This window comes from Eublepharis macularius, chromosome 14, assembly GCF_028583425.1.
Source record: "Eublepharis macularius isolate TG4126 chromosome 14, MPM_Emac_v1.0, whole genome shotgun sequence".
In the NCBI taxonomy this organism is placed as follows: domain Eukaryota; kingdom Metazoa; phylum Chordata; class Lepidosauria; order Squamata; family Eublepharidae; genus Eublepharis; species Eublepharis macularius.
The window spans coordinates 40,070,503-40,098,427 of record NC_072803.1 but is presented as its reverse complement, the minus strand read 5'-3'; the positions used below and the strand labels follow the sequence as shown (position 1 = coordinate 40,098,427).

The following is a 27,925-nucleotide window of genomic DNA, read 5'->3' as shown; positions in this document are numbered from 1 at the left end:
GTTCATCAGTTTGCTTTGCAGATCAAATAAAACCCACTGAGATGTGACTCCTCTTCTAGAGAGCCAGTTTGGTGTAGTGGTTAAGAGCGCCAGGATCTAATCTGGAGAGCTGGGTTTGATTCCCAACTCCTCCACTTGAAGCCAGCTGGGTGACCTTGGGCTAGTCACAGCTCTCTGGAGCTCTCTCAGCCCCGCCCACCTCACAGGGTGTTTTGTTGTGTGGATAATAATGACATACTTTGTAAACTGCTCTGAGTGGGCATTAAGTTGTCCTGAAGGGCGGTATATAAATCGAATGTTGTTACTATTATTATTATTAGAGCTGAATAAAGCTCTAATGCAGTTAAATAAGACAGTCTTGTTAGTAATGACTGCATTATCTTCTTGGTAGTTTTCAACTGAACCCCCTTTTACTGCAACGTGTTTTATTATCTGTACTTGGACAATAGTGATGTAAACATCTAGATTGCCCTGTTGCCTTGGACTGGGCCAGAAGATCCTATTGTTCTTCAGATCTCAGCACATGGTTCTTTCCCAAGCCACCTTTATCACTCTTCATAGGTTTTAATTTTATTTTCAATTGACATGAGTACAGTAAATTAAAATATAAGTGTGGGACTGGTAAAGTACAGGCAATTTTGGCCTTCCGTGGAACCCTGGAGTTCCTTTTATGTGGCTTAATTATCTTACCTGCAAGAAACTGCCTTTAGGCCCAACAATAAAAACACTTCGGGTGCCATATCAAAGTCCAGTTCTGTCTTGTTGCTTCTGAAGGATGAAATAGCTGACTTCCTGACCGGTGTGCTCACTCGAGCCGACAGCCACTCGGGTTCTGACCCTCGTGATTTAGATGCTGAGAAGAAGAAAAAAACACGTGACTCTGCTAGAAGGGATCTGTCATTTGACATGCCGGAGAGAAGCAGTCGGCCTGCTTCCCCTGCAACCAAGATCCCAGCTTCACCTTCAGGTTCAGAGGTGAGAGCAGCAATTTTGGGGTGAGTGCAGTGATGAGGAGGCCTGTAAGATGTTGTAAATGATAACAAAGTTAGTGGTTTTCATTGTTTGGGTTATGTCTTTTTCATGTTCAAAGCAATATAGTCTTAAATAACAGATCATGTTATTTAAGTACTGTCCTTACCTATTTTGGGTATTTTTCAGTTCATTATCAAATATTTCCTTTCTCTCTAATATAAGCATTCCTATTACCGGATTAGCGAGCCCCGTGGCACAGAGTGGTAAGCTGCAGTACTGCAGCCCAAGCTCTGCTCATAACCTGAGTCCAATCCTGGCGGAAGCTGAGTTCAAATAGCCGGCTCAAGGTTGACTCAGCCTTCCATCCTTCCGAGGTGTGTAAAATGAGTACCCAGTTTCTTGTGGGTAAAGTGTAGATGACTGGAGAATGCGATGGCAAACCACCCTGTAACAAAAGTCTGCCCAGAAACCGTCATGATGTGATGTCCCCCTATGGGTCAGTAATGACTCGGTGCTTGCACAGGGGACTGCCTTTACCTTTATTACCAGATTACAGCTAGAGCTCTAAAGAAGCTCAAAATAAAAAATATAATTTAAACACATCCATTTCAGTGACATCTTTATGGACAAAACATGGAATAAACACATAAGCTGGAGTTAGTACAGCAATATTCTTAGAGATATAGTAGGAAGTATTAATACAATGCAGAGTTTAAAGTATTGAGCAGGACATAGCATTAGAATAGTCAAAGGGATGGCAAGACAGTGGAAACAACTGCAGTTTGTAAACAAATGCTGTAAAATTTAATACATTCTTTATAAGAAAACCATTACAATTGAGAGTCTTTTCCCTAACTAAGCATCAGGGCTGATTCAGAGACAACAGTTTACAAATGTAAACTTGTAGCAGAAGTACCATGCTTCAATGTACTTGTGAAAGGTTCATAGGGGAAACTTGCTTCATGGTGAACCTGGGCTTTGAAAATCAGATTTAAGTCGGTAATAGTTCCTGGAGCTAATGTTTTCAAAGTGGCTATTGCCACATAACAAGTTCCTGTATAAAATAACTAAAATTAAAAAGCAGTAAAAAGTATCTCAGTAAAACAACTGCAACAGGCCTGAACTTCAGTTTATTGGCCCTAATCTGCCCATAACTGCTTCTTGACTCTTGGTTCAAGTCCCTTGACTGCTGGCTAGTAAAGTTGGATGTTATCAACATACTAATGTCAGGTGCTTCAAATCCCTAGATGACCTTTCCTGGTGGTTTCATGTAGATGTTAAGCAGTTTGAGTAAACAGAATAGAACATTGCAGAGCAGAGAAAGTAGTACTTTCCCCAGCATCACCTTCTGCAACCCCATTGGTTGCAGATGAGTGAGAAACCGCTCAAGTATGATGTTCCTGATGCCCATCAGGTGTTGAAGAATACGCTTCTCAGAAATAAAGGGTAACTGTATGAAGGAAAGGATTACCTGGGAAAATCATGGGTTTTTTTTAAAGAATGGAAAAAGAAAATGTTGGCAATCTTCATTTTGTTGAAGTGACTTAAACCTTAGGTGGAGTGGCCGTACCAAGGCTCGCTATAACTAAAGTTGGCTTTTGGAGGAGAGGTCTGTGAAGGGGTCAGTGGCAGGACTAGGACTCTGAGAATGAGTTTCATGGTCCATGAATTCCTAAGAGTTTTTAATAGTTTTTCTTACAGTGTAAATCTAATGGTATTGGGGGCTTTTCCTTCCTTGGGTAGGATCTCTCCAGTGTCTCCAGCAGCCCTACTTCCAGCCCGAAGGCTAAAATGGCCACTGTGTCATCTATTCAGAAATCCACTCAGATTGGTGCTACCCAGATGCTGAAGAGGCCAGTGCAAAGAACAGAACCAGTGCTGGCACACAAAGCAGCTCAAGGTAATTTGCCCTGTTTGTGTCCTTGGTGAAATTCCTGACCTCCTAGGTATGTTTATGTTTTGACCTAGGCCACAAGCAACTTTCCTGCTTATGTCTCCTAACATTATTCAGTAACATAGCTTTCATATAAGGGACACCTTTCTGTAAGGTAAAATCCTCATATATTGTCCTTTCTAGACAAAGCCTCAAGGAGTCCAAGAGTTGGGTACATTTAACTGGAAGTTTGAAAGGGCTCAAGTCTGCTCCTAATAACCTGCATTGTAGCTGAGGAGTATCTTCCTGTAGGTTTGCTTATCTTTTTTAAAGCTTTAACTTAAATTTGCAGGTCCATTTGTTTGTTTCCTAACAGTTGATTGAACAAGGGAACATTTTATGAGACATATATAGACTTGTACATTGGAAGGAGACAATGAAGAGCAGAGTTGCACAAGAGCTTCTACAGTGGTGGGCAGTTTTGACGGAGATGCAATCTGTAGTCTGTCAACTCCCTCTTTTCTTTTGTGTGAGAGGAGCTCTGCTTACAGAAGAGGCAAAAGGGAGCAATTTCAGCCTGCTGCAGCCTCCTGACCTGCATGGCTGTTATTCCACACAGGTCCCACAACTCTGGGAATGAACTTCCGTGGTGGCCAGTAATGGCTGCTGGGGGAAGGGGAAAGCCAGGAAGATCGAGGACCTTGCACGTTCCTTCAGCTCCATTTTTTATCCTGTTTGGCAATACATTCATGCTATTGCACGATTTGGTCCATGAAACAGATATGGGTAACTCCAAGTAGGTAGAAGCTGTAGTGTTTTGCCATCTGCTGATTGTAGTAAATCACTGTTGACAAACGTGCCAAAAAGGGGGGGGGGAACCCCAACGCAAGGTACATGACAGCTTGTATGTCTGTGTGCGCGCATGCACGCATTTACCCCATTAGGTTTCTATGCATTCCTTATGGCTTTACAGGCCTGCTAGCTCCCATTAATACCTTGCTTTCACCTTCCTGTTGCGGATACAGATTCTTTCTACTCTACTCTTAAACAGAATGTGTGTGCTCATTAAACTGCTGTGATGCTTTGTTTTCTCTAATAGTTAGGTTTTAATCTAAACTCTGCTATAGCCCTGCCTGCTAAATGCTATCTCTGCCTCATGGCATCTGATGAGTGACATGCTATTAGGTGGAACCAACTTTTGCTCCATGAAGAGTAACATGATGGAGCAATGCAGTAGTCCTATAAACTGAAACTGGAGGAACACAGTCTGAGGAGATGGATGGAGAAGCCACAGTTAATTGGGCTTTGCATGTAGAGTCTGCAGTTAAAGAGATTTTAGGTAGCAAGTGTTAGACACTTTTATCTGCATGAGACTTCTGAGAGCCGCTGCTTAGAGATTATTGTGATAATCTTAGAGATTATTGTGATAGATGAATCGATAGTCTGACTCGACATAAGGCAGCTTCATATATTCCCTCTAGGGTATGCTCTGTTTTGGTTTGACAGTTTCTTAACTCCCAACTATTCACTTTGACATGACATCACACTGTGTATCTGGAGGATGCTATTAGAGATTGGCTGGAGTATATTTTGTTATAGCTCCACTTCTTTCTCCATTTGTCTTTGAGCCTTACACTGTGCTGTATGAAGTCATGGGAAATAGATGCTGAAAAATGGCAATGCATTGCACGGTCCTGTCAGTCTTTGGTGTCTTGGAGTGGAAATTCCTAGCACCTACATTTAGCATGAATACTGCATTGATGAGGATGGGGTTCTGGTGAGAGTTGCTCTTCTATACTTTCTAGCGGGAGGATGTTCCTCCCAGTCCTCCTTGTTCCATACTGTTAGTGCAGTGTCAATTGACACTGCTCTTCTCTGGCCAAATTCTTTCTTTTGCCTTCCTTCTCTTATTCTTTGGCGGTTCAGATGGGATGAGAAGGAGCTTCATTCTTGCTGATGACTACTTGATCCACAGGTGTTATACTCAGCTCCTATGGGAGGAGACCCTAGCTCATAGGTGCTAGAAGGCAGGCTATATTCCTGATAACCATCGTCATATTCAAGCTAAATACCTTCAAGTGGAAGAGAAACAAACTCAGCCCACATCATACTCAGGGGTGCTAGCCAGGTTTTCCCCATTTCTCTCCTGCTACTCCTCCATCTGGCTGCAAAAATCATAAAATAACAGGGCTCAATCTTTTCAGTTTGCTCATTTGTGTTAATGTTATGTCCCAACCCCATGGCTTAGAAAAATCTTTAAAACTTCTTTTTCTTGGATCAGGGAAAGGAAGCATTAGATAGCAAAATTGAAGTGAAAGATAAAATGGCATGGCAATTGGGAATGTTTCCTGCTGAAAATGAGCCTGCCTTAAAAGAAGACATTTTAGCAATAACTAAACAGAAACAATGGATAATAGTTTCATATAAGGTAACTGTAGCCATATGGATGAGTCAGTAAAGAAACTGACTCCTTAGAATCACCTGCTGGCATAGCAAATGGCACACTACGACTGGTGTTAATCTTTCAAGAAAAAAATGGATTCATTCTCCCCACCACTGCACCTTGTTAATTTGTTTTATTTGTATATTGATTTTAGTTTTTGTTTTTATCGATTTTAACTGTTCACCGCCCAGAGCCCCTGGGGATGGGCGGTATATAAATTGAAAAAATAAAATAAAAATAAATAAAAATAAAAAAGGAAGAGATTATGAAAATTAAATTTGAGGACCTTAATAATAGATATCAACTGAAGGACAGAACAGAAAGGGTGTGTAGAATTCAGCCCCCGTAGGATAAATATAGATCCTGCTCAAGGAATACTGTTGTAAATCTTCTCTGACATTGATGTGAAGAAGAGATCTTAAAGGAAGCAAGGGATGGGATTACTCTGCCTTTTCAAAATGTACAAGTATCACTAGACTCTCGAAAAGATGACAACTTGTGCTTATAATGGGGCTCTGAACAATGTTACTGAGTTATAGATGGAGATTTTTATTTAAATCAACAATTCAGTATAAGGGTTTCATACGGAACATTGATGATCAAGAACAAGACATCTGGCTGATTTACGCATTTGCACTTTACACTTCAAAAGTAGAGATGGACACAAAATGGGGAAAAAAAACAAACCCTGAGTTTCATGGTTTGTCATGTTCCATGAGCCCGATTCATGAGGTTCGTGATTCATCAGATCCCAGGGCCCTACAATGACCCCCTTCATACCCAGAGATGCCAAACTCGCAAGGAGACTTCAGAAGGCTCTCCTCCAGCCACCCTCCAAGTAGCTCTCTTCAGGCTCTCTTTGCTGACTTTTCCTTCCCATCCCCTCGTCTTCCTGCTGCTCTGACATGCCCTCCCCCCACCTCCAAGTTCTTGAAGGAAAAGCTGAGCAGAGCGGATCCGCTCTGGAGAGCTTGGGGGCGGGGAGTGGGAAGGCATGTCACAGCAACAGGAGGATGGGAAGTAGAGAGTCAGGGAAAGGATCCTGAAGCTGGCAAGCACTGAGCAGTGGCAGAAGGAGCTGCGGAGGCTGCCGCCGCTACTCCACCATCCTGTTCTTAAAAACGGAGAAGGGAAACAGAGGGGAAGGAGTCTCTGACTCCAGTTCCCAGGTAAACTTGCACAGACCCTCCACGTGTAGTTTGTCATTTGTAGCTTTGCTCAGCTCTCAGGTTGGCAGAGAGAGCTGCCTATCAAGGTTATGTGAACTAAGATTGGGGTTTCCATGGCAACAAAAGGTCTGCAGACATTCCAGGCCTATGTTGCCTAGGGAATCAATGGATCGGCGCCAGCCTGTCTGGCATCATGAAGCATTCACAAATCAAATGAATCAGTCCAAAAAGTCATGGATTTCGTGAAAAACGCAGCCCTACAAAATGCATTTTCGCAGTACATGAATCAGCCCAATTGGTCACAAAATTTGATTCGTATTTTGATTCGTACCCATGTCTACTCCAAAGATCTGTTCAGACATTTAGATGTTAGGAAAGAATGGCAGGAATCATTGTAACAAGGAGTCTCGGTGGGTATTGTCAAAAACGTGAGGGACTCGAGAACATTGTGATTTATTCGAGTCAGCCAAGCAGCACCCTCTTGACATTAAATCATTGATATTTTTTATGTCAGGTTCGAAAGACTACAATTTAGCTATTATCTGTGTAGCTTGTATTGTAGGTAAATGTTGCCCACGTGCAGATGAGAGTGGTTCTATAGAGTGATGTTAAAGGATATAACTTGTTGTGGAAGAGGGAAGCAATTTCTCTTTTTTTTTTCTCCGTCAGTGTGATGCCAGGCACAGAGGCACTGCAGTGCCTGGATATATCTGAGACATGCATTGCCAAGGACTGGTCTTAATTTTAAAGATAAAGTTTTACTTTTCCAGTGCTGGGAAATTTTGGGGAGGGGGGGGGAGAGCATGGTTCCATCAGTAGAGAGAGGGAAATGTTAGACTTGCCGTGAATGTTTCTGCTCATTAATGGATGAAAAGTTTTCTTCCCTACCTGACTAGTCTTGCTGTTTCTGGAACAGGATTGGGTGACTAGCCTTTGACTCTCAGGACTTCAGTCAGATGTAGAGTCCTGGGTATGACATTCAGTCCTATTCTTTTTTCCCTTCAACTTTCACTGATACAAACCCAGTACAGGTCTGGTTGCTTTGTGTATGGTTCAAAATAGTTTCTTCTGGGCTATGTCTGAAAACTGGGAGAAGGAGTTGTTCCCCACATTGGAAGGGACTAACACTGATCAATTAGTGTAGCTCTGCCTGTGATGTGAGTGGAAGGAATTTTGCCCTTTCTAGCATAATGAGAAGAAACGTTTACAGTACTCCAACGTTACTGTCTACACTGCATCTCAAGGGTCGCATATTTTCAGAAAAGCAGTGCTGTATGTTAATGTTTCATTTTTCCCCTTTCATAGATGTTGCTGGTAGTAGCAACTGAATGAAGTCACAAATGCTAGACATGTCTATTATAGCAGTTTGTTGAGAATAGCCTCCAGATCTGTGCTCTCTAGGCTGCCGTATCCTCTGTCTGATCATTGGCCAACACTGGCAGTGTGTGTTGTCTAGATAGAGCAATAGAATTAATGCTGTGTTGGAGTCTGCATCATTGCATATTTTGTTATGAATGTGTTACATATGTTCATGTCCAGGTGTTTTGTAATTGGGTAACCATCTGATTTGAAATAACTAAAAGTCCTCTTGTTAGTAGCTGTGGTGTAGCTTAAGAAAGTAGCCGTCTCAACTGTCTGTATGCTCTTGCCCTAAAGGAATTGTTGTCCAGTCTTGCTAACTCTTAGATACGATACAGTGTATTTGGCCATGGGGAGAGGGGTCTGCCTCACTTCCAGAGATGGTGGTGTTGCTAGTGTCATCGTGCCAGTGGGAGACACTTCTTCAATTGGCCTTCTCCTGGCAAGTACAAGAGAGGAGCCTCCGAAACATGAGCTGTAGTACTGTAATTCTCTCTGATTCATTTCAGCTCAGTTTGCTGCATTTCTGAAACAAAACATGCTGGTGAGGAAATCTCTTCCTCCTGGCACCTCTTCATGCCTCTTTGGTGAGTATTTCCTCACTTTCTGCCTTTGCTGCCTTTTATCCTCCACTGCCCTCCTTCCCTTTCTCTCCTCCTTGCACTTAGTCCATGGTGTTTGGGAGACATCCTGCTTTTTACCTCTGCATTGATTTAATGGGAGCTGAAGCAAAGCAGTTAGAACTTTAGCCACCTTCTCTCCCAACCCTTCCCTTCTTTTTTTTGGTGGCAGGTAAATGATCCTTTTGAAAAATGTTCATTAGCATTTTTTTTAAAAAAAAAATCATGGTTGTCATGGCAGCTACTATTGTAATGGGGCCTGAATCTTTCTGTTCTGGTCCTAGAAGTGCTGACCATGCGTTATTTCCTCTGCTCCGGTAACACTTGGAGCTGGAAATTTTAACAGCTTATGTGGGTGATTCTGGATGCTACAGAGGCAGCCCTGATATGAGGAATCTGGTAGCTTCCTTGGGTGGTAGATTTGGACTTGATGAAGGGCAGCAAAGTGGGATGTGGTTTACGCAGAAAATGCTACAACTGTGTAGAATGTGTTTCTACAATGAATTCATGGAGGGAGAAGGACACTGCCACTGGGCAGCTTTCATGGCAGGAGCTTTAGCCCCTAGCTGGTGCAGCACCATTTACCACCGGGGAATACTAGCCAGACTCATCAAACAAATTCAAGCAAAGCTTGCAAGGTGAGCAGTTCATGGCATGTTTGTTTATTAACTCGCACATGCTGTGAAAATAGCATGGGTTAGGTTGCTAGTTCTAGTATCTTGTTATGCATGGGGGAGATGTTTTCAGTCACTGTATTAACTGAATATAGTTGGCTGTTACATATCCAATTCTGTGCATGTCTATCTGGCAATAAGTTTGATTGATGTTAGTGGGTAAAAGTGACTAGAATTGCAGCTTTAGTTGTCTTCAGCCACTTGTACACGGAAGAACATTAATCAGAGCTTGCTTGGCACTATCTTAATGGATCTTGGTAGAAGAGTCCCTTCCTAGTTATTTGCAGAAAGAATGGCATCCTGCTCAGTGTGGCACTCGAAAGATCAGTAAAAGTCTGCAGAACTCCCATAAAATTCTCATGATGGAGCAAAGTGGAGACAAATTCCTTATTCACACACTGTTAAAAAGTTCAGTAGCCACAGGTAGCTCACCTGAGTTTAAGTTTTGGTTGCTGTCACTACCTGTAGCTCCTTCATCTGTCAAATGCCATTCTTATTGTTATCAGTATTCCTTAATGCTTTAGAGCTAGTCTGGAAATTTGCAGTTTCTCTAGCTCCAGGGAGTGTGTGAGGTAAGTTGCAAAAGAAATATTTACGTACTAAATGAGGGGTACAGCAGAGAAGTACTTATTTGTCACAACTCCCTCCAAAATACCACTTGCAAATTTATTCAGTGTAAATAAATTTCAAATTAATAATTTTATGAAGCAAGTCCAGAGTGGAGTTTGTACTAAGTTTTCAAGTGCTCCTCTTCTTTGCTCTAGCTATAAAAAGGTTTTATGAATGTAAAGGGGAGGGGCATGAGTGGCTGAACTTCTTTGCTGAATGACTAGATGAAAGTAGAGAGGTAGAATTTTCCTGGTCTGGGACAAGTAAGCCTCAAGTTCACTGACTGCTTTTCTTGGAATCAGAATCTATGGATAACAATTGTTCACAGCAAAAATAGCCTTTGTTCGATACTTTGGCTTCTCTGTCATCCATATGTTTCGGAATAATGTGTGGTGCACTTGATTTGTTCTAAGACAGCTGCAGCAAAGTGGATTACATAGGGCAAGCCAATACAGTCAACGTGAAGCGACATCCAAGTAGCAATGTACTAGGACTATAGAAATCTGAATAAGGATAGCATTACAATTCTCCCTAGAAGCTAAAATGAAAAAACTGAGGCTATTGTACTTTGGTCACATCATGAGAAGACAAGATTCTCTAGAAAAGTCAATAATGCTAGAAAATGTAGAAGGCAGTAGGAAAAGAGGAAGACCCAAAATCCTCCAGTTTGCAGGATCTGAGTAAATCTGTTAATGATAGTACATTTTGGAGGTCTCTCATTCATAGGATCGCCATAGGTCGAAGGCGGCTTGACAGCACATAACACTCACAGTTGAAACAATGCAGCAACAACAGTGCACTATATTCAGCAAACAGCTAATATAACCTAAAACACAGTGGTATAGAACACGGTCCCTTCCCCCATAAAATGCTCTCCTGAATCAATAGTATGGCCCTATTGTCTTTATTGAAAAGCCTTCCTGAACTACTGCATTTTACATTGTTTGTCCAATGACAGAAGCATGGGAGCCTTCCTCACCTCGAAGCAAGCCATTCTACAAAGTGAGAGAAACAACACGTGCACGTGTACAGGGGGTTGTTGATGTTGTTTGATTACAGGGTGGTACCTGCAAATATGAGGGATCAGTGATACTGATTCTTAAAAATACCTGGATTGCTTCCTGCTATCAAATAATGAAACTGTTGGTGTTTGCTGTTTGCTGTAGCCAGAGGGGAGAATTGTATTTCTGTGTGTTCCTGTTAGGTATTTGGGCATGTCATTGTTTTATCTCTGATTAAAAAACCGCCAACCTTGCTCATTGTTTTTTGCAGAAAAAGACACTGTGCATTAAGCAGGAGAACCTTGTTCACTTGTCAGTAAATAATGGCGAAATTGGTGAGACATACTGTAATGTAAAAGTGTCTGGCGTTGAACTGTACATCTCACTAATTTCATTGCAAATTATTTTTAAGAAAATATGCTAAGAATTGCAGACTTGTTGTGGAACTTGATATGAGTACTAGAAAGGATTTCTTTTTACAGTCTTCATCTCACATGAATGCAGATCACAATTTCAGTATCTGTTTTCTTCCTATCCCTCCGTTATCCTACACCCCCACCCCTCTTTCCCTCATTATATTCTATTGCTCTACAGCTAGATCAGGCCATTGATTCTAGTATGATAATTCTGCCTTTTGAATAAATGTTGTCATGCCTGCAGATCCATCTTGCAAAGTGGTTCTTTGAAGCTTATTAGAACTGATAATAACTTTTTACATTGTGTAAATGCATATTCTTGGTCTCAGTGTACTGGCAGGGTTTTGGCAATTTTTGACTTGAAGTAGAAAGCTTTTCATACTATCTACTCAGTAAGGATGTAAAGCTTAAAAATAAGTGACTGTTGTGAGCATTTCTTTTTCATATAACTGAATCATTGGTTGACTAAGGTATCCTTTGAAAGCAGATGGGAAAGGCTCTCAATATGTAGGAAGCCAAAGGCCACTTTTTACAAATGACAGCACAAGGAAGCTGCGTGGAAGGAACATGGGCCTTTTGGTTTTATACAGTTTCTAGCAATGGAGGAATCTCCTTATGCTTTCAGCTTAAAGTAAGCTGTTTCATGTTGTTTGGTTCCAGTCTCTTCAGAGCAGCAGCTGGATGCAGGGGAAAAGGAAGATCTGCGAATGCAACTGAAGAGGCACCAGGCTCCTAGCCCCACCCAGTGCACCAAATCCGCCAAGCGGGCCAAAATCAAGGTGACCATTGTCTCCCATGGGGAAGCTGCTGGAGCAGGGAATGGTGCCCCCTTGGATACATCACCAGAAAGTGAGTCCCAGAAATTAGAAGCAGTTTGTACATACCTTCACTGCAGATAGGAAGAGACATGGAATGTGTAAAGGTCAATTATATCATCTTTAAATAGCCTAGTTGCATTTCAACTGACAGGAATGAGTACTAAGAGTTGTGAAATGTGAATGTGGTAGGTGAATTCAGAGTTTGATCCATTAGCTATGATAGTAGAAAGCAAGCTCATACAATCTGGTAGGCAGGCGCTTGGCATCTTTCTTTGCCAAATGCTTGCATAGTTCTACAAACTTAAAACATTATGCATGGGGTAGAGAGAATCGACAGTTTTTCTCCTTCTTCAAAAATGGCTAGAACTCCAGAGCACGCAGTGAAACTGATAGGCAGTAGATTTATAATGGACAAAAGGAAATACTTATTTACACAAGTGATTAAAATGTGGCATTCGCTGATAGAAAATGTTGTGATGGCCACAGACATAAAGCTTTATAATGGAATTAAACAGATTCATGGAGGATAGGTCTACCAGTGGCTGCTAGCCATGGTGACTAAAGGGAACCTCCACATTCAGAAGCAGTAAACCTCTGAATCCCAGTGCCAGGAGGCAACATCAGGGGAAGGCCTTGGCCTCTACGCCATGTTCTTGGTCCTCCAGAGTAACTGGCTGGCCACTCTGTGAGACAAGATGCTGGCTAGATGGACGACTGGTCTGATCCAGCAGGACTCTTTATGTTCTAGAGAATAATATAGATGTTATCATTCATGAGCAATTTCTAATTACAATTATGGAAGGGAAGCAAGAATCACCTGTGCTGATCTGAGTTCTTTGAGCGAAGAGCAGAATAAAAATGTACTAATATTAGAAAGAAGCTTGTATAGTATTGTGAATGTATGATGTGTATTATCTTCTGATGTTTCTTAGAACTTGTTAAATTGCAGTTAGATTACAGATTCCCTCTGTGTACTTAGCTGTGCAACAACCCTCATGAAGGGACAAGTGACAAAACTATAACCATCCCAGAACTGGAGTCCAGTCATTCAACCCCCTTTGTAGATTTCCACTGGCAGTTCTGCCATGTCACTGCACTGCATTGCGTAGTGAGAGTTTGAAAGGGGGAAAAAAAACTTGATGAATACTGTTAGAAGTTATTTCCAGGGCTAAATGTTAACCTTGTGCTGCTAGCTAAGGGAAGATGTTTGTGACTAAACTGCTGCTTTGTGAGCTGCTGTTCCTCAGTCAGTGTGATGGTCAGAAGGCGGGAAATGCTGGAGCATTCTAAATATGAAGGGATTTGTTAGTATGGTCAATGTTTAAAAAAGAATATCTTGAGAGAGTTCTGTAGTCTTTGAACCTGGATCTGTAGAAATGGTTTCTTATGCACAAATATGTTGTAGTCTTAAAAGCTTCTTCCTGGGATCTCATTTGTTCTTTTAAAATATTTATACCCTGCATAGCTGGTTTTCTGGATGGCTTAACTTTAGGATATTACCATGGCCTGAAATATAAAGATCGTTACAAATGTAAAAAGATCTTCCCTCCCCCCCCCCCCAAAGCTGTGAGCCTCTTACAAGCCAAGTGAAATGAGAAACAGCATTTAGTTTCATCCGTTTCCTTGTAACAGGCTGTGTCACACACTTGGTTGTTTGGGAACACTGTGTGCATGACAATCATGTTTGCAGATTCGTATCTTACCAAACTGGGATGGTATAGGATCACCTCATCCATGATGTATGGCACCCCAACTCCTTAGAAGAAGGAAGATAGGTAGGATATAAATATACAAATATGCTGGCCTGGGAATTTGCCACAGTGCATTGATTTGCTTGCATACTGATGCAGATATTGGTTTACCACTGTGAGACGTGAACAGGAGGGTGTGTGTCTGTTCCAAATCTTGATTGTAGTTGGCTCAGTGGCAGACCTAAATGAAAACTAGGTGAATGAATTAACTAGTTCCCTTTACAATCACTGAGGTGAATGCTTTCAGAAGGGTGTAACTTTTGATTGCTGCTTTCTACAGACAGCTTCTCTCAGTATTAGGACAGGACTCGGTGAAAATTTGAGAGCATTGAGATACAGAGGCTTCCAAAGCTGTAGAATGCTGTACTTTTGCAAACCTTCCAGTGGTTAATTTAACAGTATTATTTCTATACTGCACAAATTAACTCTGTGTGAATGTGTTTTAACACTAAAGCATACATTCATCAGCTTTGAAAGTTTCTGTTCCTTTAATTTTTTTTAATTATCCAAACTTTATTTCTTTTCACAGAGAATAATGAAATGCAGAAGTTAACTTGAACAAAACAAGAATTCCCTCTTACCATACGTGGACAGGAGGAATATGCAAGACAAATTATATTTGTATCCAAAACACTACAATAAAAGCATAATTTTAACTCTGTTTTTGTTCCTGTGTATTTTATACGTCTTAGGAGGATGCTGTCAGAATTAAATCTATTAAATAAGGCCCTGCTATGTCTGTTTAGCTGGAGAAACAAGAGTAGTAGAGAGAAGAGAGAAAATAACATAAGAGTAGCCACGGAGAGTAGCAGTTTGCCATCTTTGAACCTGCAGGCCTAGATTTCCAGTGCTTTGGAAGCAATGTCTGGTTTCTGTCTTGTGCATTGTAGAACTGCTGGTATCCAGAATCCATTTCATTTGTTGTTCTATGGTATTTGCTGAGTGAGTTGCTTGATCTCATAGTATTTCTTGCATTTTTTAACAGCAGTATCAGCTTATGGAGTATGAGTGCTGCAGCGTGCTACCTCAACTTTTTCCAGTCCTTCAAAAACAGAAATTAGAGACTTGTTCAATCATGGTGTAAGAGAGAACCTGATGCTTTATTTCTTTCTTTCATTTTGCAGCAGCTGCAGTGAAACCTCTTGCTGTGGCCTTTGGACAATCTGTGCTGGGTACAAAAGAGGTGACAGGAGTGCTTGCCACCTCAAAGTGAGTATGTTGGAAATAGCCAGTCAGAGGCAGCATATTCCAGTTTTAAATGCCAGATTTAGTTGGGCCATTAAAGCTCTAACCTTTCTAATCAGCATAGGAGCTAGCTCATTCATTACTTGATGGCAGAACAGAAATCTCACTAGGAGACCAACATCAAAGGGTGATTTGCATGTGTAAGTACGTCACTTTGATACAACCTCACAGTGGTCTCAGATCACTGGTGCTTTTCCAGAGAAAGTCGGTTCATACATTTAGCTGTGAGAACTCAAAAGATCCATGTACTTCTGTGATCTGGCCTATACTTGGCACTGCCCCGTGAACCCTGCAGTCCTGGCTGTTGTGTGTCACAGGATGCAATCAAAAGCAGAACAGAAGAGGGAATGAGCCTAGAATGTGAAGCTTCAGGTACTGTGTGCGAAGTAGCAAAGTCATGTACTTTGGGGAAAACAAAAGCTCTTCGTCTACTAAAATTTGTTCAGGTATCTGATGCAAATACTTTGAGCAAGAAAGTCTGTATGTGGTTTCAGTTTGACTACCAGTTGGTGTGGTTTAGTGTTTAGACAAGGATCTAGGAGACCCAGGCTCAAATCATTCTGCCATGGAAGCTCAGAGGGTGACCTTGGGCCAGTCAATCTCTCTTTTACTCTAACCTTCACAGGGTGGTGATTTTGAGGATAAAATAGAGGCAGGAAGTGTGGTGATGTAAGCTACTTTGGGTCCCCACTGCAGGGAAAAATGGGATATAAATAGAAAAAGAAATGCCTCCAGTTGTAACTTAGTTGCCAACTTGACTGCATGTTTTTCCAGGCAAAGTTCCACAGCAGACAGCCCCTCTATCAGTCCCACCCCCTCTGCTATAATCCCCAGTAGCGCAGCTCCAAGTGCTTTCCATGCTCTGCAGAACAGACTGGTGGCCAGCGGCACGCACTGTGTACAAGCCCAACCCAGCACTACACTCCAAGGTAACTGCTAATGGTGTCTCGTATTGTGAAAGGCAATTCCTGGTGCTGAAGTGGGTATAGAGAGCAATTACTGTGTTACCTTCGGCCTCAGTTTGGGTATTCCTTCAGTGCTTGGGCATTCCAGCATCACGGATTGGTAAGGACAGTTGAATTATTTTCAGAGACTTGCAGCAGCTTCAGATATGTGATCCTGTGCAGTCAGGTGAATGCAGAAATGGCCATGCGTTTTGTAGCTGTGCAGGGTTGTCCTATCCCTGCCATCCGGAATCATGGCATCAGTCAGCAGTTGAATTCCCTCCTGTAGAAGGACAAAAGAAAAAGAATATTTTATCTTTGGTTGCTTTAGGGGCAGCATCAGCCAGCAGTCTTCTTCAGGGCTTGAGCTTCAGTCTGCAGGACATAGGCACAAAGCCAGCAGTTCTTCCAGCAAGTGTTGCTGCCACTGGTCCTTCTGTTCAGGTAGGGAACAATGTTGATGGTAGTGAAATTGAGATGCAAGCGTGTGAAACAAAAGATGAGGCAAGAGACTACACAGACTTTGTTTAACCTTCTGGCTGTCTCCCAAGATGGAGGAAAGCAGTGCATAGCTTTGTCCCACTGCCACTGTTCGTTCTTTTTGTACTTTGCAGACCTCAGCCTTGAAGACCTCTGCACCAGTCCAGAACTTAACTGCCATAACTACTAGTACAGGAACAATTGTCCGCACTATCCCAGTAGCCACATCTTTATCATCCCTTGGAGCTTCAGCAAGTGCAAAGCCCACCACAATTCACCAGCTGCTCACAAATGGGGGCCTGGCAAAGCTTGCAAGCAGCCTTCCAGGCTTGGCTCACATCTCCAGTCAAGGGGCAGGTAAGAGTCAAACTGTGATGGCAAAATAAAGAACAGCTCCCTTCCAAGTGGCTTTTCCTGGACTAGCACCACAACATGTGACTTCACCAGTATACATACTGAAGTTATCTTGTCAGTATTAACAATAACCTAGTTATCAGAATGACCTAACCTTGAATGGATTGAGACACCACTGCCACACTCAGAGCCAGTGTTATGGAATGTTTTTGAATGCACCAGAGGGTTTCTTCATTTAGAGACCTGTGTTGGTGTGTTTGGAGCCAACTTTGAAAGCAATAAATAAAAATCTAAATCCAAGCTAATGATGGTTATCAGCTGATGAGGCTGGCACATGCTTTCAGTGCCCTATGAAGGGAGTCAGTGTGGTGGAATGGCTGGACCAGAGACCTGGGTTCAAAACCCAGCTCAGCCAGGAAATTCACTGATTGGTCTTGGATAAGGCACTGGCTGTCAACTTATCTCACCAGGTTGTTACGATAACGTGGCCTGACTCAGCATTCTACCCTGAGCTCCATGAAGAAAGGGTGAGATGTGAGATTCTGCAGTATTACTTGCCATAAAAGCAGAAGAAAAAGTTAAGATTATGCCTTTCACCAGTGCACTGATGGGCAGGAAGCCCAGTTTGTCTAAAAAATACTGCCTTGAGAGCATTTTCTGAGCATTTCTAAAACATCAGCTGTAGTAGCTCCTGAGTTTACGGCAAAACGTATGTCCTGAAGTCACCTTGCACAAGTTGAGTGTCTCTCCTTTGTTCCAGGCTTGAAGGCCCCAACTACTATCACGGTAACCCTGCGGGGACAGCCCAACCGAGTTACCACCCTTAGTCAGGCAGCCATCGGAGCTGTCCAGCCCCAGCTGGAAGAACAGCAGCTGCTGCTCCCCCCACCACAGACAACCCAGGTAATTTTAGCCTCCAGAACAGTAATTTTCAAATGAGGTGCATGAGAAACAGTTGCAGAAACTGCCTATTGAGGCTTGAGAGCTAGTGTGGTACCAGGTTCAAATTACAGCCATATAGCTCATTGGGTGAGTTTTTGTGAGAATAGAAGAGGGGGAAACAATGCATATAGCCCTGAGCACATAGTCAGAGAACAATGTGCATCATGGACTCTATTGTCCTCCCATTCTAGTGGTTCTTGCCAAAGCCTTTGGCACCCGATGATCTCAGCATCCTCCAAAATAGGCCTTGTCATCTTCTGTGCCACAGAGGTGATTTACCTGCCCTCTATTGGTAAGGCCTTCTTGAGGACTACTGAGGATCTGGCCATTTCCTGGTTAAACTCTGTAGTAAATGTTCCACCTCATTTGAAATGATCTATTTCTGAGTTCTGTGCTTTAATGGAGAAACGTGTCTGTATAGTCCCTTGTGGATCAGTCACCATGCAACTTCAGCAGTGCTCTGTAGATGCACCAATAGGTGGAATATCTCATTCTAAGCATAAGCATTGTATCAAGTATGCCTTCTGTGTGAAGAGACAGATTTGGGGAGGAGAGGATAGATATATAGGATGCCATGGAGACCATGAATCCAGGCCCACCTGTTCCTTGAACATTAAATCTCTAGATTGAGCAACATGTGAAGACCTACTGAGTCAGCTTAAGCAGGTCAGCCATGTAGCACATCAGCAGAATGCTCCATGACACTGATACAGTTTTGGTCTTGCATGGGTCTTTTGTTGGATATCAAGCAGTGGTCAGACCACTCAGTTCTGAAGGCTCGGCTGGAGATGCCGCCCCCACCCTGCAAGGGCGGTGAGCTTATTTATGCTCGCCCGCGGAGACTGATGGATCCAATTGGTTTCCAGAATGCTCTGCGGGTTCTGATACTCCCTGGCAGTTCGTTGGATAAGCTGGTGGAAGATTAGCAAGTCCGTCTCTTCGAAGCCATCGATGCAGTCTCCCCCCATTGCCCTCTTCGTCATCACACCAGACTGGCTCCCTGGTATACAGAGGAGCTACGATGGATGAAGCAGGAGCTGAGACGGCTTGAGCAAGTGTGGCGGCGATCTCACAACAAAGACGCAAGATCATCTTATAGGACGTTTATGAAAGCCTATGAGATGGCGGTGAAATTGCAAGGAAGGATTTCTACGTGGCTTCCATTGCATCAGCTAGCTCACGCCCAGCAAAATTGTTCAATGTGGTTCGGTCTTTGGTCACCCTGTCAGGGGGAGACCATCAAATTCTGAATTTGGGTATTAAGCTGCGAGGCTTTTGGGAGCTTTTTTGCTGACAAAATTTTGTCTCTGTCACGACTGTTGGTATTGACCTATAAAGCCCTATGTGGACTGGGCCCAGTGTATCTATGGGACCACCTCTCCCTGTATGTACCCCAGAGGATGCTTCATTCAACAAATAAGCAACTTTTAGTGGTCCCTGGCCCAAGTGAGGCCTGCCTGGCTGTGACCAGAGCCAGGGCGTTTTCGGTCCTAGCACCAACCTGGTGGGAACTCTGTCTAATGACACTAGAGCCTGGCAGGATTTGTTATCTTTCCACTGGGCCTGTAAGACATACCAGGCATATGGTAGAGGCTAAGTTGGGCCCTGCCCATCATCCTGTATGTGGGCCTACAGGCCAGACTGAAATGTAGCACTTTATGGTTATTCTATGGTCGCCATCTGAGGAGGAGGTTTTATTGTATGATACGTTTTAATGCCTATTTATATAATGTTTAAATGTAGTATTTTATTGTTTATGGAAATGTTGTGCTCCGCTCTGAGCACACCTTGCGGGGAGGGCGGCCTAAAAATTGAATGAATGAATAAATAAAATAAATAAATATTATTAAAAACATGCAGGAAAGTGCATAATGCAACAGTCAGCAGCCTCTTCTTGAATAGTGTTTCCCATCTCCATTGGCCATTTATTAAAACAGCAGCAGTGTGGAGGCTGTGATCAGTTGACATTGAATACTTTGGCTCCAGTAACTTTCTGTCAAGTCACTTAAAATTTCTTAGCTTAATGTTTATCAGAAAAGCTCATCATCATTAGGCAGCCCCACTGAATACTGTGAAGAGCTTAAAAATTGAGATTTGAAAACATGGTGAGTTTTGTTTGCTTCTGGCTCTGTGGTGATGATTGCAAACGTCCAAGGCACTTCAAGACAAATGCTAGAAGCTTGGAATTTTTTCCCAATTAAAAATACACTGATGTCAAACTACAAGCTGCATACAACGTTTACAGTTTTAAGTGGTCAGCTTTGGCCTCTTCCCATTAACTTCCTGACATTTCTCAGTTCCATAGGGATAGCAATGTTAGTTTGTTGCAACAAAAATAAAGAGGAGCCTTGTGACCCCTTGATTTGTGGTTCAAAATATAATTCTAGTGCTATCTGTTCCTGTGTTTTGTTTCTAGGTTTTTTTGCATGTTTTAATTTTTTTTCAGATTCCAGACAGTGCGATTGGAAGCTTAACTAGCCCAGCATCCAACTCCATCCCTCCCACCAAACTGCTCCCTCAGGTGGAACTTGGCAAAGCCCAGGCTGGTGTAGAGATGCCTCCTGCAGACCCAGTATCTCAGCCAATGTCAGTCACGCTCCCTGTAGGTGAGAAATAGTGTGGGCATCCATCAAAGCCTAGAAGGGGGAGCTCTGCTGTCCTTGAATTAAGTGGGCTTGTCTCTTTGCTCAAACTGATTGAACTGCCCAGGTACATGTTTCCTATGCATTTGAGTTTAGCAAGCCCAGTGGATCGCATTCAGCTCTTCCACTTGAAGTTTTGCTCATTTGTATGGAACAAATGGAATGCCTGTTTCCGGGCCGGGGGGGGGGGGGATAGGGAGGGTTTGTACATTACTGGAGATCCAGTGTGTCTGTACTACCCATTGCAGGTTTTTGCAGTGCTGTCTCCCCAACTGTAATCCTTTGCTTTTTCTTCTAGGAGAGAACAGGAAATGATGAAGGGGATAGGGGAGCTTAGCCTGCCCTGGTCACATCAGTATTGAGGCAGGAAGGGAATATATACTCCCATCACCCAGTTTCCCATTGCAGCTCTCTTGATTTTCAATGGCTTCCACAGTCCAATGGGAGGACATTGAGTTGAATTCTGTGGGGCAGAAGCATGACAGAGACTCTTCTGAAAATCATGGTGACTGGTTGGCTTAAGAGAAGTGTTAGGGCCAGTTTTCAGACTACAGCAAATGGAGGGAGGGGGCAGCATGCGTGTCTTCTGAAAGTCTACAAATAGGATTCCTGATAGGTGGAAACCTGGTGCTGCTAGCAGCTAGCTGGCTTGCTTGGGTTGGTCAGACTTCTAAGCATTGAGGAGTCAACTGAAACACACACCTTGTCTCTCTTCCTCAGCAGTAACCACAACAAGCCCCATGAAGACTCTGTATGTGATGTCAGATGCCAAACTGTCAGCACTCACAAAATCCGTCATGGCAGAGGCTGCTTCTGTCCCGTTGAAGCCCACAGCAATCCAAACCACTGCTGTATCCTCCTCTGCTGCCACCCCTCTTGGAGCTGTAACTTTTGCCACCTCGACCCCAGCCAGTAATCCCAGCCCATCCTGCAGCCTGGTGCATTCCAAAGTGGGACCTGTTTTGCAGACAACATCCAAGACTGTTATACTGACCTCTACATTAACGGCGATGAAAGGTGACCGGGCTCTTGGACAAAGGGGAGAGAAAGTTAATCTGACCAAAGGCCATGCGGTTGGTGCTCTGGAGACCCTCGGCAGGGTGCCTTCTGTCATGGATGATAGCAGCACCATCATTCACACCCGAGAGTCTCTTACTAACAGACACTTATTGCCCCAAGGCATGTTGCCTACTGCACCTGGCACTACGCTTATAACGTTGGGTAGTAACCTGGCCAGCTCATCTATCATAGCCACCACTGGGCCTGCCCTCAGCCAGAAGCCATAGCAAACTCCACGCCGTGTTATTGTTAACTTGATTTTCCCTTTGCTATGGAAAATGAAACTTGGTTATGGGAACAAGAGTATTGTTCCCTAATTCCTATCCTCTGTATTGGGAGGATGCTTTGTTTTGTTTCTTGGTCACCTTTAATAAACTTTTTTTGTGTACACAACACTTAATTGTCTACCATAAGAGGCATACTAATTTTAGCAAATACAGTATGCTGTTGTTGGGTTCCTTATGACAGCTCTTGGAAAAATGTGCAGGCTGAGAAGGTGTTGTATTCCCAGTACAGAGCAGCTAATAAAAATTTCGTTTATGGAGACTACTTATGGACAGATTGACTTGGAGTAGTACAGTCACTATGGATTAAGATTAACCTACCACAAACTCCATTGCTGGAGATAAGAGGATGCCAGCCTGTCCAAACAAATTCTTCCATGTAGTAGGGGGAAGTGGTCAAGGTCTGGTGGAGTGTCTGACAGTGCCATTCTAAGCAGGTCTACTCACAATCCAACTGAGGTCCGTTTAATGGGGCTTACTCCCAAGAAACTGTTTTTAGGATTGTACTGTAAAAGGGGCATCATGGCTGACTGCCTGTTGGTTGAAAGGCTTCCCTAACAAATTATTTTGCTAAGGTTGTGTTAGAGTAGATCCATCTAAGTAAAAACAAGATGGGCTGGTCAGAAATACAAACTAAACACTTTTGACAGGACAGGGTTTTTGTGCTAAAACTGTTTCTCAAAGAGATAACAGACAGCAGTTGTATCAGAAGCTTAGGAAGGCACAGGAATATTTTCCACATTCTTCTGGAAGCACAGAACACAGGCATGGCAAATCATGTACGTAACAGTTTAATGGATATCCTCTCTAAAGTTTCCAGACATCCAGTGAAGAAATGTCCCTGTCCCAATTTATAATTGGAACAGTTGGGAGAACTCGGGAAATCTCTTCTCCAAGAGTTCTCCCAGCCATGAAGACCTGTCATCTGGCAGAGCTCTTTCATTCCTCCTTAGGACTACAGAATAGAGGAACTCTGTTTGCAATGGCACTTACGTGTGTAACTGAGAAGACTGGCAGAAGTTGGCTTTGGTCTCCCTCCCCGATCTGCTTGTAATAAGGGGGTTAGTGGAGGGAAAGAAAGATAAGACTTAAGACATAATGTACCAAGCCACTAATTCAGAGGGATTTAGAATGGTATGGATTGTAGATCTCAGTCTGACTCTCTCCCACCTCATTTCAAAAACTTGGCAGGGGCAACTGCTCTGCTTTTTGCACTGAATAACCCAACAAGCTAGATCATGTGCAGAAAAATTTATTAGCCAGCCAGTGTAAAATGCAATGCATTTCATGGTAACAGGCAGTCTTGAAACTATAGTGTGACATTCCGAATAAACAAGCCAGTGATTTCTATGGAGGGAAGTCCACCACTGATGTAATAACTATAAACACATTTTAGAAGCGCTGTTTCTCCTCACAGAATAGCAGTCTTTGAATGATTTTGTTGTTGCTGGAATGTAGTACAGAACTTTTGGTAGAGGCGTAAGTCCAAAGAATTTAACTGAAAGATATCAGACACTGTGGGGATAGATGCTATGAATGCCAGAGCTCTTGAAATTCAGTGTACTTCTATGCTTTTCTATTTATACAATGATGTACTTGTTTTCCATAAAGCCTATCAAACTGAAGATGTTCTTAAAGATATTCTGATGGCTCAAGATTAAATTCTGCAAGCTAAACGACTATTCTTGTGCTCCTGTGCAAATGGAAAGATCACAAAATAGGCAGACTTTTCCTGTTCACTTCAGTGGAGAAGAAACCTTAGCGCAAGGTCACACAGAACAGCGTGTTTGTTCCATTTAAGTGAATAGGGAAGCCTTAGCAAACAGAGCTTTGTAATTGCTCTGGAGCCTCCACACTTGGAAGGAATCACTGGAGTGGAGTAGTTGTATTCAGATTTCAAAGAGAGGCTCCCATTTAGAAGTCTTCCCTACCTAGGAAGATGATGCAGCAAGTACAGCTTGATATTTCCGTAAACTTCCAACAGATGAGAAAGACAAGACAAACCCATTCAACTTCCAAGGCCATTCTTCTTAGCAGGCAAACTGCTGCTGCATAATGATTTTGCAGGGAGATATAAATTGCAAGATACTCTGCATTATGGCAAAGGAGGCTAATTTGTCACTGTTGGAGATGCTTACTGATCAAGTTGTCTGCTATTTATATTCTTTCCTTGGAAGCCCAGGCCAACATCTCCCAACACGATCTCTGGGAATAAGTCGTAATTCTGAACCATGTTTCAGGAAAACATTTCCTAATGGGGAATGAAAGAAAACTAATTACTACTTAAAGTATACATCCAGAGGTTTATGCTTTTATTTTAATCTAGGCCTTCAGTTGAACACATTTTTGTGACTCCGGGGGGCGGGCGGGCAAGGTAGAGTATGTTCAAACAGAGTGGTCACTGCCCATTTTACGTTGTCCAACAAGGCACAGTAAGATTCACGTTCCATTAAGGCCACTCTACACAAAGGTATGCTGTCAACAGAAATGATGGCATGAAACAGAATAATAGTGGGGGCTACAAATAGAACAATAAAGGATCTGTGGGATATCCTTTTGAGGATGTGGCTTTATTAAAAGCCTACACTTAGAAAATATTCAGGTTTTAAAAATCAGACCCCAGATTGCTACTTACCAGCTGTCTGTGCAGGATTTATTCCTATTCCATCTGGGAAAAGAGGGAAAACATTAAATTGTACACAAACACATGCAACATCAGGCCTACAGGTGCTAAAGAAACCTAGAATCAATGATATGTACCAACTTCCCAAAAAATCTACTGACAAATTTTCCAGAGTTTTATAGGAGAGGGGAATTTGAATATGAGTACAGTCACACTCTTGCTCAACTTCTACCACTGTCAACTAAGTGAGAACTAGAAGGCTTTCTAGACTACCTCTTGCTGGCTAGCACTAACCAGCTTTAATGATAGCAGCCAATAACAAGTGAGAAAAATGCACTATTGAACTTCAGCAATATTATACCAAGCTCTGGAACCTCTGGTTAAGTTGCTAAAAAGCTGCCAATGGTGTTTTCAGAGCAGTGGTGACTCCTGGTTTTGGACTTGGACAGCCCTCTGTGGGCCATCTTAAGTGCAAAAGGTAGGAAACAAGGCAGCACTTTCAGCTACACTGGTAATACCACATCTTCCCATGGCAATGATGGTAGCAAAAATGACAGCAAGTGCTGCTCCTCTTCCTTGCCTGCTTAATAGCAACGTCAGAAAACCCAAAGGGCGCCTTCATGGCTGCTGCTCCTGACTAGGCTCTCAAGATCCACTTTCTCCATCCAGTGAGCATGTCCTGGGTTTGACTCCTGGAAGCTCTTAGCCAGTTCAAGTCAAAACAACTAAACTGGTCCTCCAGGAGTAACGTGGCTGCCTGTGTTCATGGGAGCTCCCCCGTCCTGAGGGATCTGAACCGGGGCAGTGGCAGAGCTGGAGCTGGACTCCCCTAACTTTTCTGGAAGGACAGACTTTTGAGCACGGAAGGAAGAGCTGCAGCCACCAGCTCTATGAATACGGCTCTGTGAGCCAGCCCAAAGACTTAGGGTGGAGCTGGACCTACTTTTCAGCCTTCAGGGTTTCAAATGTGAATGACTTTTCTAATTGCTACCACAACACCTAATCCTCACTTCTTTCTAGTTTCTACACAAAGTGTTGTATATAATTAAATAGAAGGGTAACCCGGGTGGTCACCACAATAAAAAACTTAACTTCTAACTTCTCCCCAATTTCTCATGATTCCAGCATTGCTCTAAAACGCTCCATTTAATTGAATCTTGGAGCCAGTATAGAAAGCAACTGGCTATGAAATGATTTCATCCAGCACTATTAAAGGTGTCAAGTTTATATATAAACAAACAATGATAAGAACTTTATGAGTTTATTTTTGTGTCATACAACAAAACATTCTGATGCAAAATGATAAATAAGTTCTGTGGTTACACTGAGAAATGGCAAGGGACATTACAATAAAATTATTGCTAAAAATATGAGACACCACAGTGACCTGGCACCTAGGATTTGTCAAGCCCTGGATTATAGGCACCATGTTGGTTCTACCCATAAGGCTGAAACTCTGATGGAAGGAACACTCCATGTGGAAAGCAAAGCAAAGTGAAAGCAATACCACAACCAGTTGCTTGTCCAGCTTTTCCCGCTAGCTTTTCTACCATCATCTACGTGCTTGTTTGAATGCATGAGCAGAAAAACTCAATAGTGCTTCTGACATGGTGCTCTGTCATTTGGGATTTGGGGGAGCTTCTAGTGGTGGTAGACCCTGTTCTAGTTGATATTGGACTTGTTTAGAGTTTACTAAGCTGTAGCACAAACACAAGCTGACTCACCATTTGTTATAATGGCACTTGTTGCTGCAGGAACTTTGAACTAAAAGAAGCAGAAATGTTAAAACATGTTAAAACCAATGTTAAAAATGATGAGATGCAACAATTCTTTCTTGTGCATTTTATGCAAAAAGTCTATTAATGAAATTCTGTATTGCAGACAGAAGAAATTACTATTGTTCTGATTTAAGATTCTGGGGATTTTTAAACAATTATAAATCTTTTTAATAAAACAAACAGCAGATACACAAAAATATTACCAGAAACCCACTTACTTCTTCTGCCGCAAACTTCAAGACAGCTGTGAAAGGTGTATTTTCAGGCACGCTTAACCTGTAATATATAGAAAGCCACAAATTTCTTGTCCGCATTTCATAACTGAACATACTGAGAAACAGCAATGCTGCAAAAGGCAGGAATGGCAACTGGTCGCAATTATTATCCCCATATCCTTCTACAGTAGCCCTCTTCACAAGTTACACGTACCCTCCATGTACAGCATACACTTTATTTTCCTTTATATGCATATTAAATCATTCTCAAGTTACTTTCAACATACATACAGCTAAATGTGTGATTCAAATTCCACATTAATCCCCCTGCTGGTTCCCAGTTTCATTTGCAAAGTGACCATGTGGTGGCTCTTTCTTACAAACATATGTGCACATGTACCATTCAGCATATACATGCATTCACTGCCATATGTAAATAGGGCTACAATCAAAAGGGCAGGGCAGGACAGATGAAACCCTCGAGGCAATTACTAGAGGGACACTACTCAGAACATTGGCGTGGGGGGAGGTTCATTCTGGTTGTTGCATTATGAAAATAACTGTTGCCTTAACTCCAGATTTTCCGTGGTCGGATGCTGCAGGAGGAGGAAAGTATTACTATCCAAGCTCGCAAAATAGCTCTGACCAAGCCCAGCAGCTCTCAGATTTTCAGCCTGTAGCGCCCCCATGAGGTTCTCTCTGGGCCAAGGCACATTAGAGCGACGTGTCGGGAGGAAAAGCGCATGCGCACCGCTGAGGCCGGCGTTGCCTCGCGGGGTGGGTAGGGACAGACTCACACTTTATAAGGCAGTCGCGGGTCCGAAGTGAGCGTGACCTTAAAAGTGACCTTGGCCCTGCGAGGGAGAAAGGGAGATAGACACGGGGTTAGACCCGGGAGAACGGAGCAGAGGCAGAACTGCACCACGCAGCCAACTCACATCGTCTCCTGTCAAGCAGCTCCCGGGCGTACAAGTTAACGTCACTTCCGGAACCCTCTGTAGTCAACCCTCCCCAAAGAGGAAAAGTCAAGAGCATTTACTTCCGGTTTTCATTCGGACGCCTATCTGGGAGCCAACATGGAGCCTCTGATTCCAAGTATGGTTCCCAACCTCCAGGTGGTGGCTGGAGATCTCCCGAAATTACAACTGCTCTCCAGGCCACAGGAATCAGTTCTCCCTGGAGGAATTATTATTGTTGTTGGTGTTATTAAATTGCTGGTTTGGAAGGGGACTCTATATGGCATTATATCATCATCTATCCAGGTTATAGGGCTGTGTCGTAAACAGATATATTGGTGGGGACAGGGATTATATGCGACTCTATTGCATAATGACAGACATGCACCTACTGGGGTTTTCCACGTCGCTAAGCATGCCATGCAATTTAGTTGTGTTTTGTTTCAGACAGATTTCTCTTTGGTTTTATGCCTGCTTTTCAAATTTTTTCTGCTTCCGTACCCTATTGCGTCTTTCACTGACAATTGTATCTTTTACTGACATTATTGTACCTTGATCAGTGAATGTCCTAATGGTTTGATTATATTGTATTTTCACTCGCACTGTGTAATCCGCTTTTGATCTCAGTTAGAAAGGTGTGAGCAAAAGCACAGCCATTATTTCTTCCTAGCTCGAATACAAAGCAGTTTAGTTACTTG

At 42.8% G+C, this 27,925-nt stretch overlaps 2 protein-coding genes across 9 annotated transcripts in view; one reads left to right on the top strand and one right to left on the bottom strand.

Annotated features, from left to right (window-relative positions):
* KANSL3 (KAT8 regulatory NSL complex subunit 3) overlaps positions 1 to 21,766 on the top strand; it is a 32,643-nt gene extending 10,877 nt beyond the window's left edge. For 5 of the 7 annotated variants that reach the window (XM_054998305.1, XM_054998308.1, XM_054998309.1 and 2 more), the window contains exons 13-23: positions 775 to 975; positions 2,716 to 2,872; positions 8,326 to 8,403; positions 11,797 to 11,985; positions 14,830 to 14,914; positions 15,725 to 15,879; positions 16,226 to 16,338; positions 16,509 to 16,731; positions 17,489 to 17,631; positions 20,117 to 20,276; positions 21,033 to 21,766. In XM_054998305.1, the coding sequence (XP_054854280.1) occupies positions 775 to 975; positions 2,716 to 2,872; positions 8,326 to 8,403; positions 11,797 to 11,985; positions 14,830 to 14,914; positions 15,725 to 15,879; positions 16,226 to 16,338; positions 16,509 to 16,731; positions 17,489 to 17,631; positions 20,117 to 20,276; positions 21,033 to 21,598 (2,070 nt within the window). In that variant the 3' untranslated portion in view covers positions 21,599 to 21,766. The remainder of the gene's footprint in view (positions 1 to 774; positions 976 to 2,715; positions 2,873 to 8,325; positions 8,404 to 11,796; positions 11,986 to 14,829; positions 14,915 to 15,724; positions 15,880 to 16,225; positions 16,339 to 16,508; positions 16,732 to 17,488; positions 17,632 to 20,116; positions 20,277 to 21,032) is intronic. The other 2 variants (XM_054998311.1, XM_054998312.1) reach the window with 2 other exon arrangements.
* Positions 21,767 to 22,891: 1,125 nt separating this feature from the next.
* UFM1 (ubiquitin fold modifier 1) lies at positions 22,892 to 27,257 on the bottom strand. Of its 2 annotated transcripts, XM_054998315.1 has the most exons (6): positions 27,210 to 27,257; positions 27,069 to 27,125; positions 26,275 to 26,332; positions 26,003 to 26,042; positions 24,291 to 24,323; positions 22,892 to 23,906 (listed from the first exon to the last, which is right to left on the bottom strand). In XM_054998315.1, coding segments are annotated over exons 1-6 (288 nt in total). In that variant the 5' UTR covers positions 27,212 to 27,257; the 3' UTR covers positions 22,892 to 23,808. The 2 variants fall into 2 exon arrangements, with proteins under 2 accessions (XP_054854290.1, XP_054854291.1); XM_054998316.1 differs by lacking the exon at positions 27,069 to 27,125 and having other exon boundaries at positions 27,210 to 27,247.
* Between the last annotated feature and the right edge of the window lie 668 nt (positions 27,258 to 27,925).

Bases quoted from the DNA above. Each gene is read 5' to 3' on its own strand.
- UFM1 (XM_054998315.1), bottom strand. The intron at 26,333-27,068 runs GTGAGTCTGTCC...TATATATTACAG, and splicing joins CCGCGACTGCCTTATAAAGT to GTTAAGCGTGCCTGAAAATA. The intron at 26,043-26,274 runs GTAAGTGGGTTT...TGCTTCTTTTAG, and splicing joins TGAAGTTTGCGGCAGAAGAA to TTCAAAGTTCCTGCAGCAAC.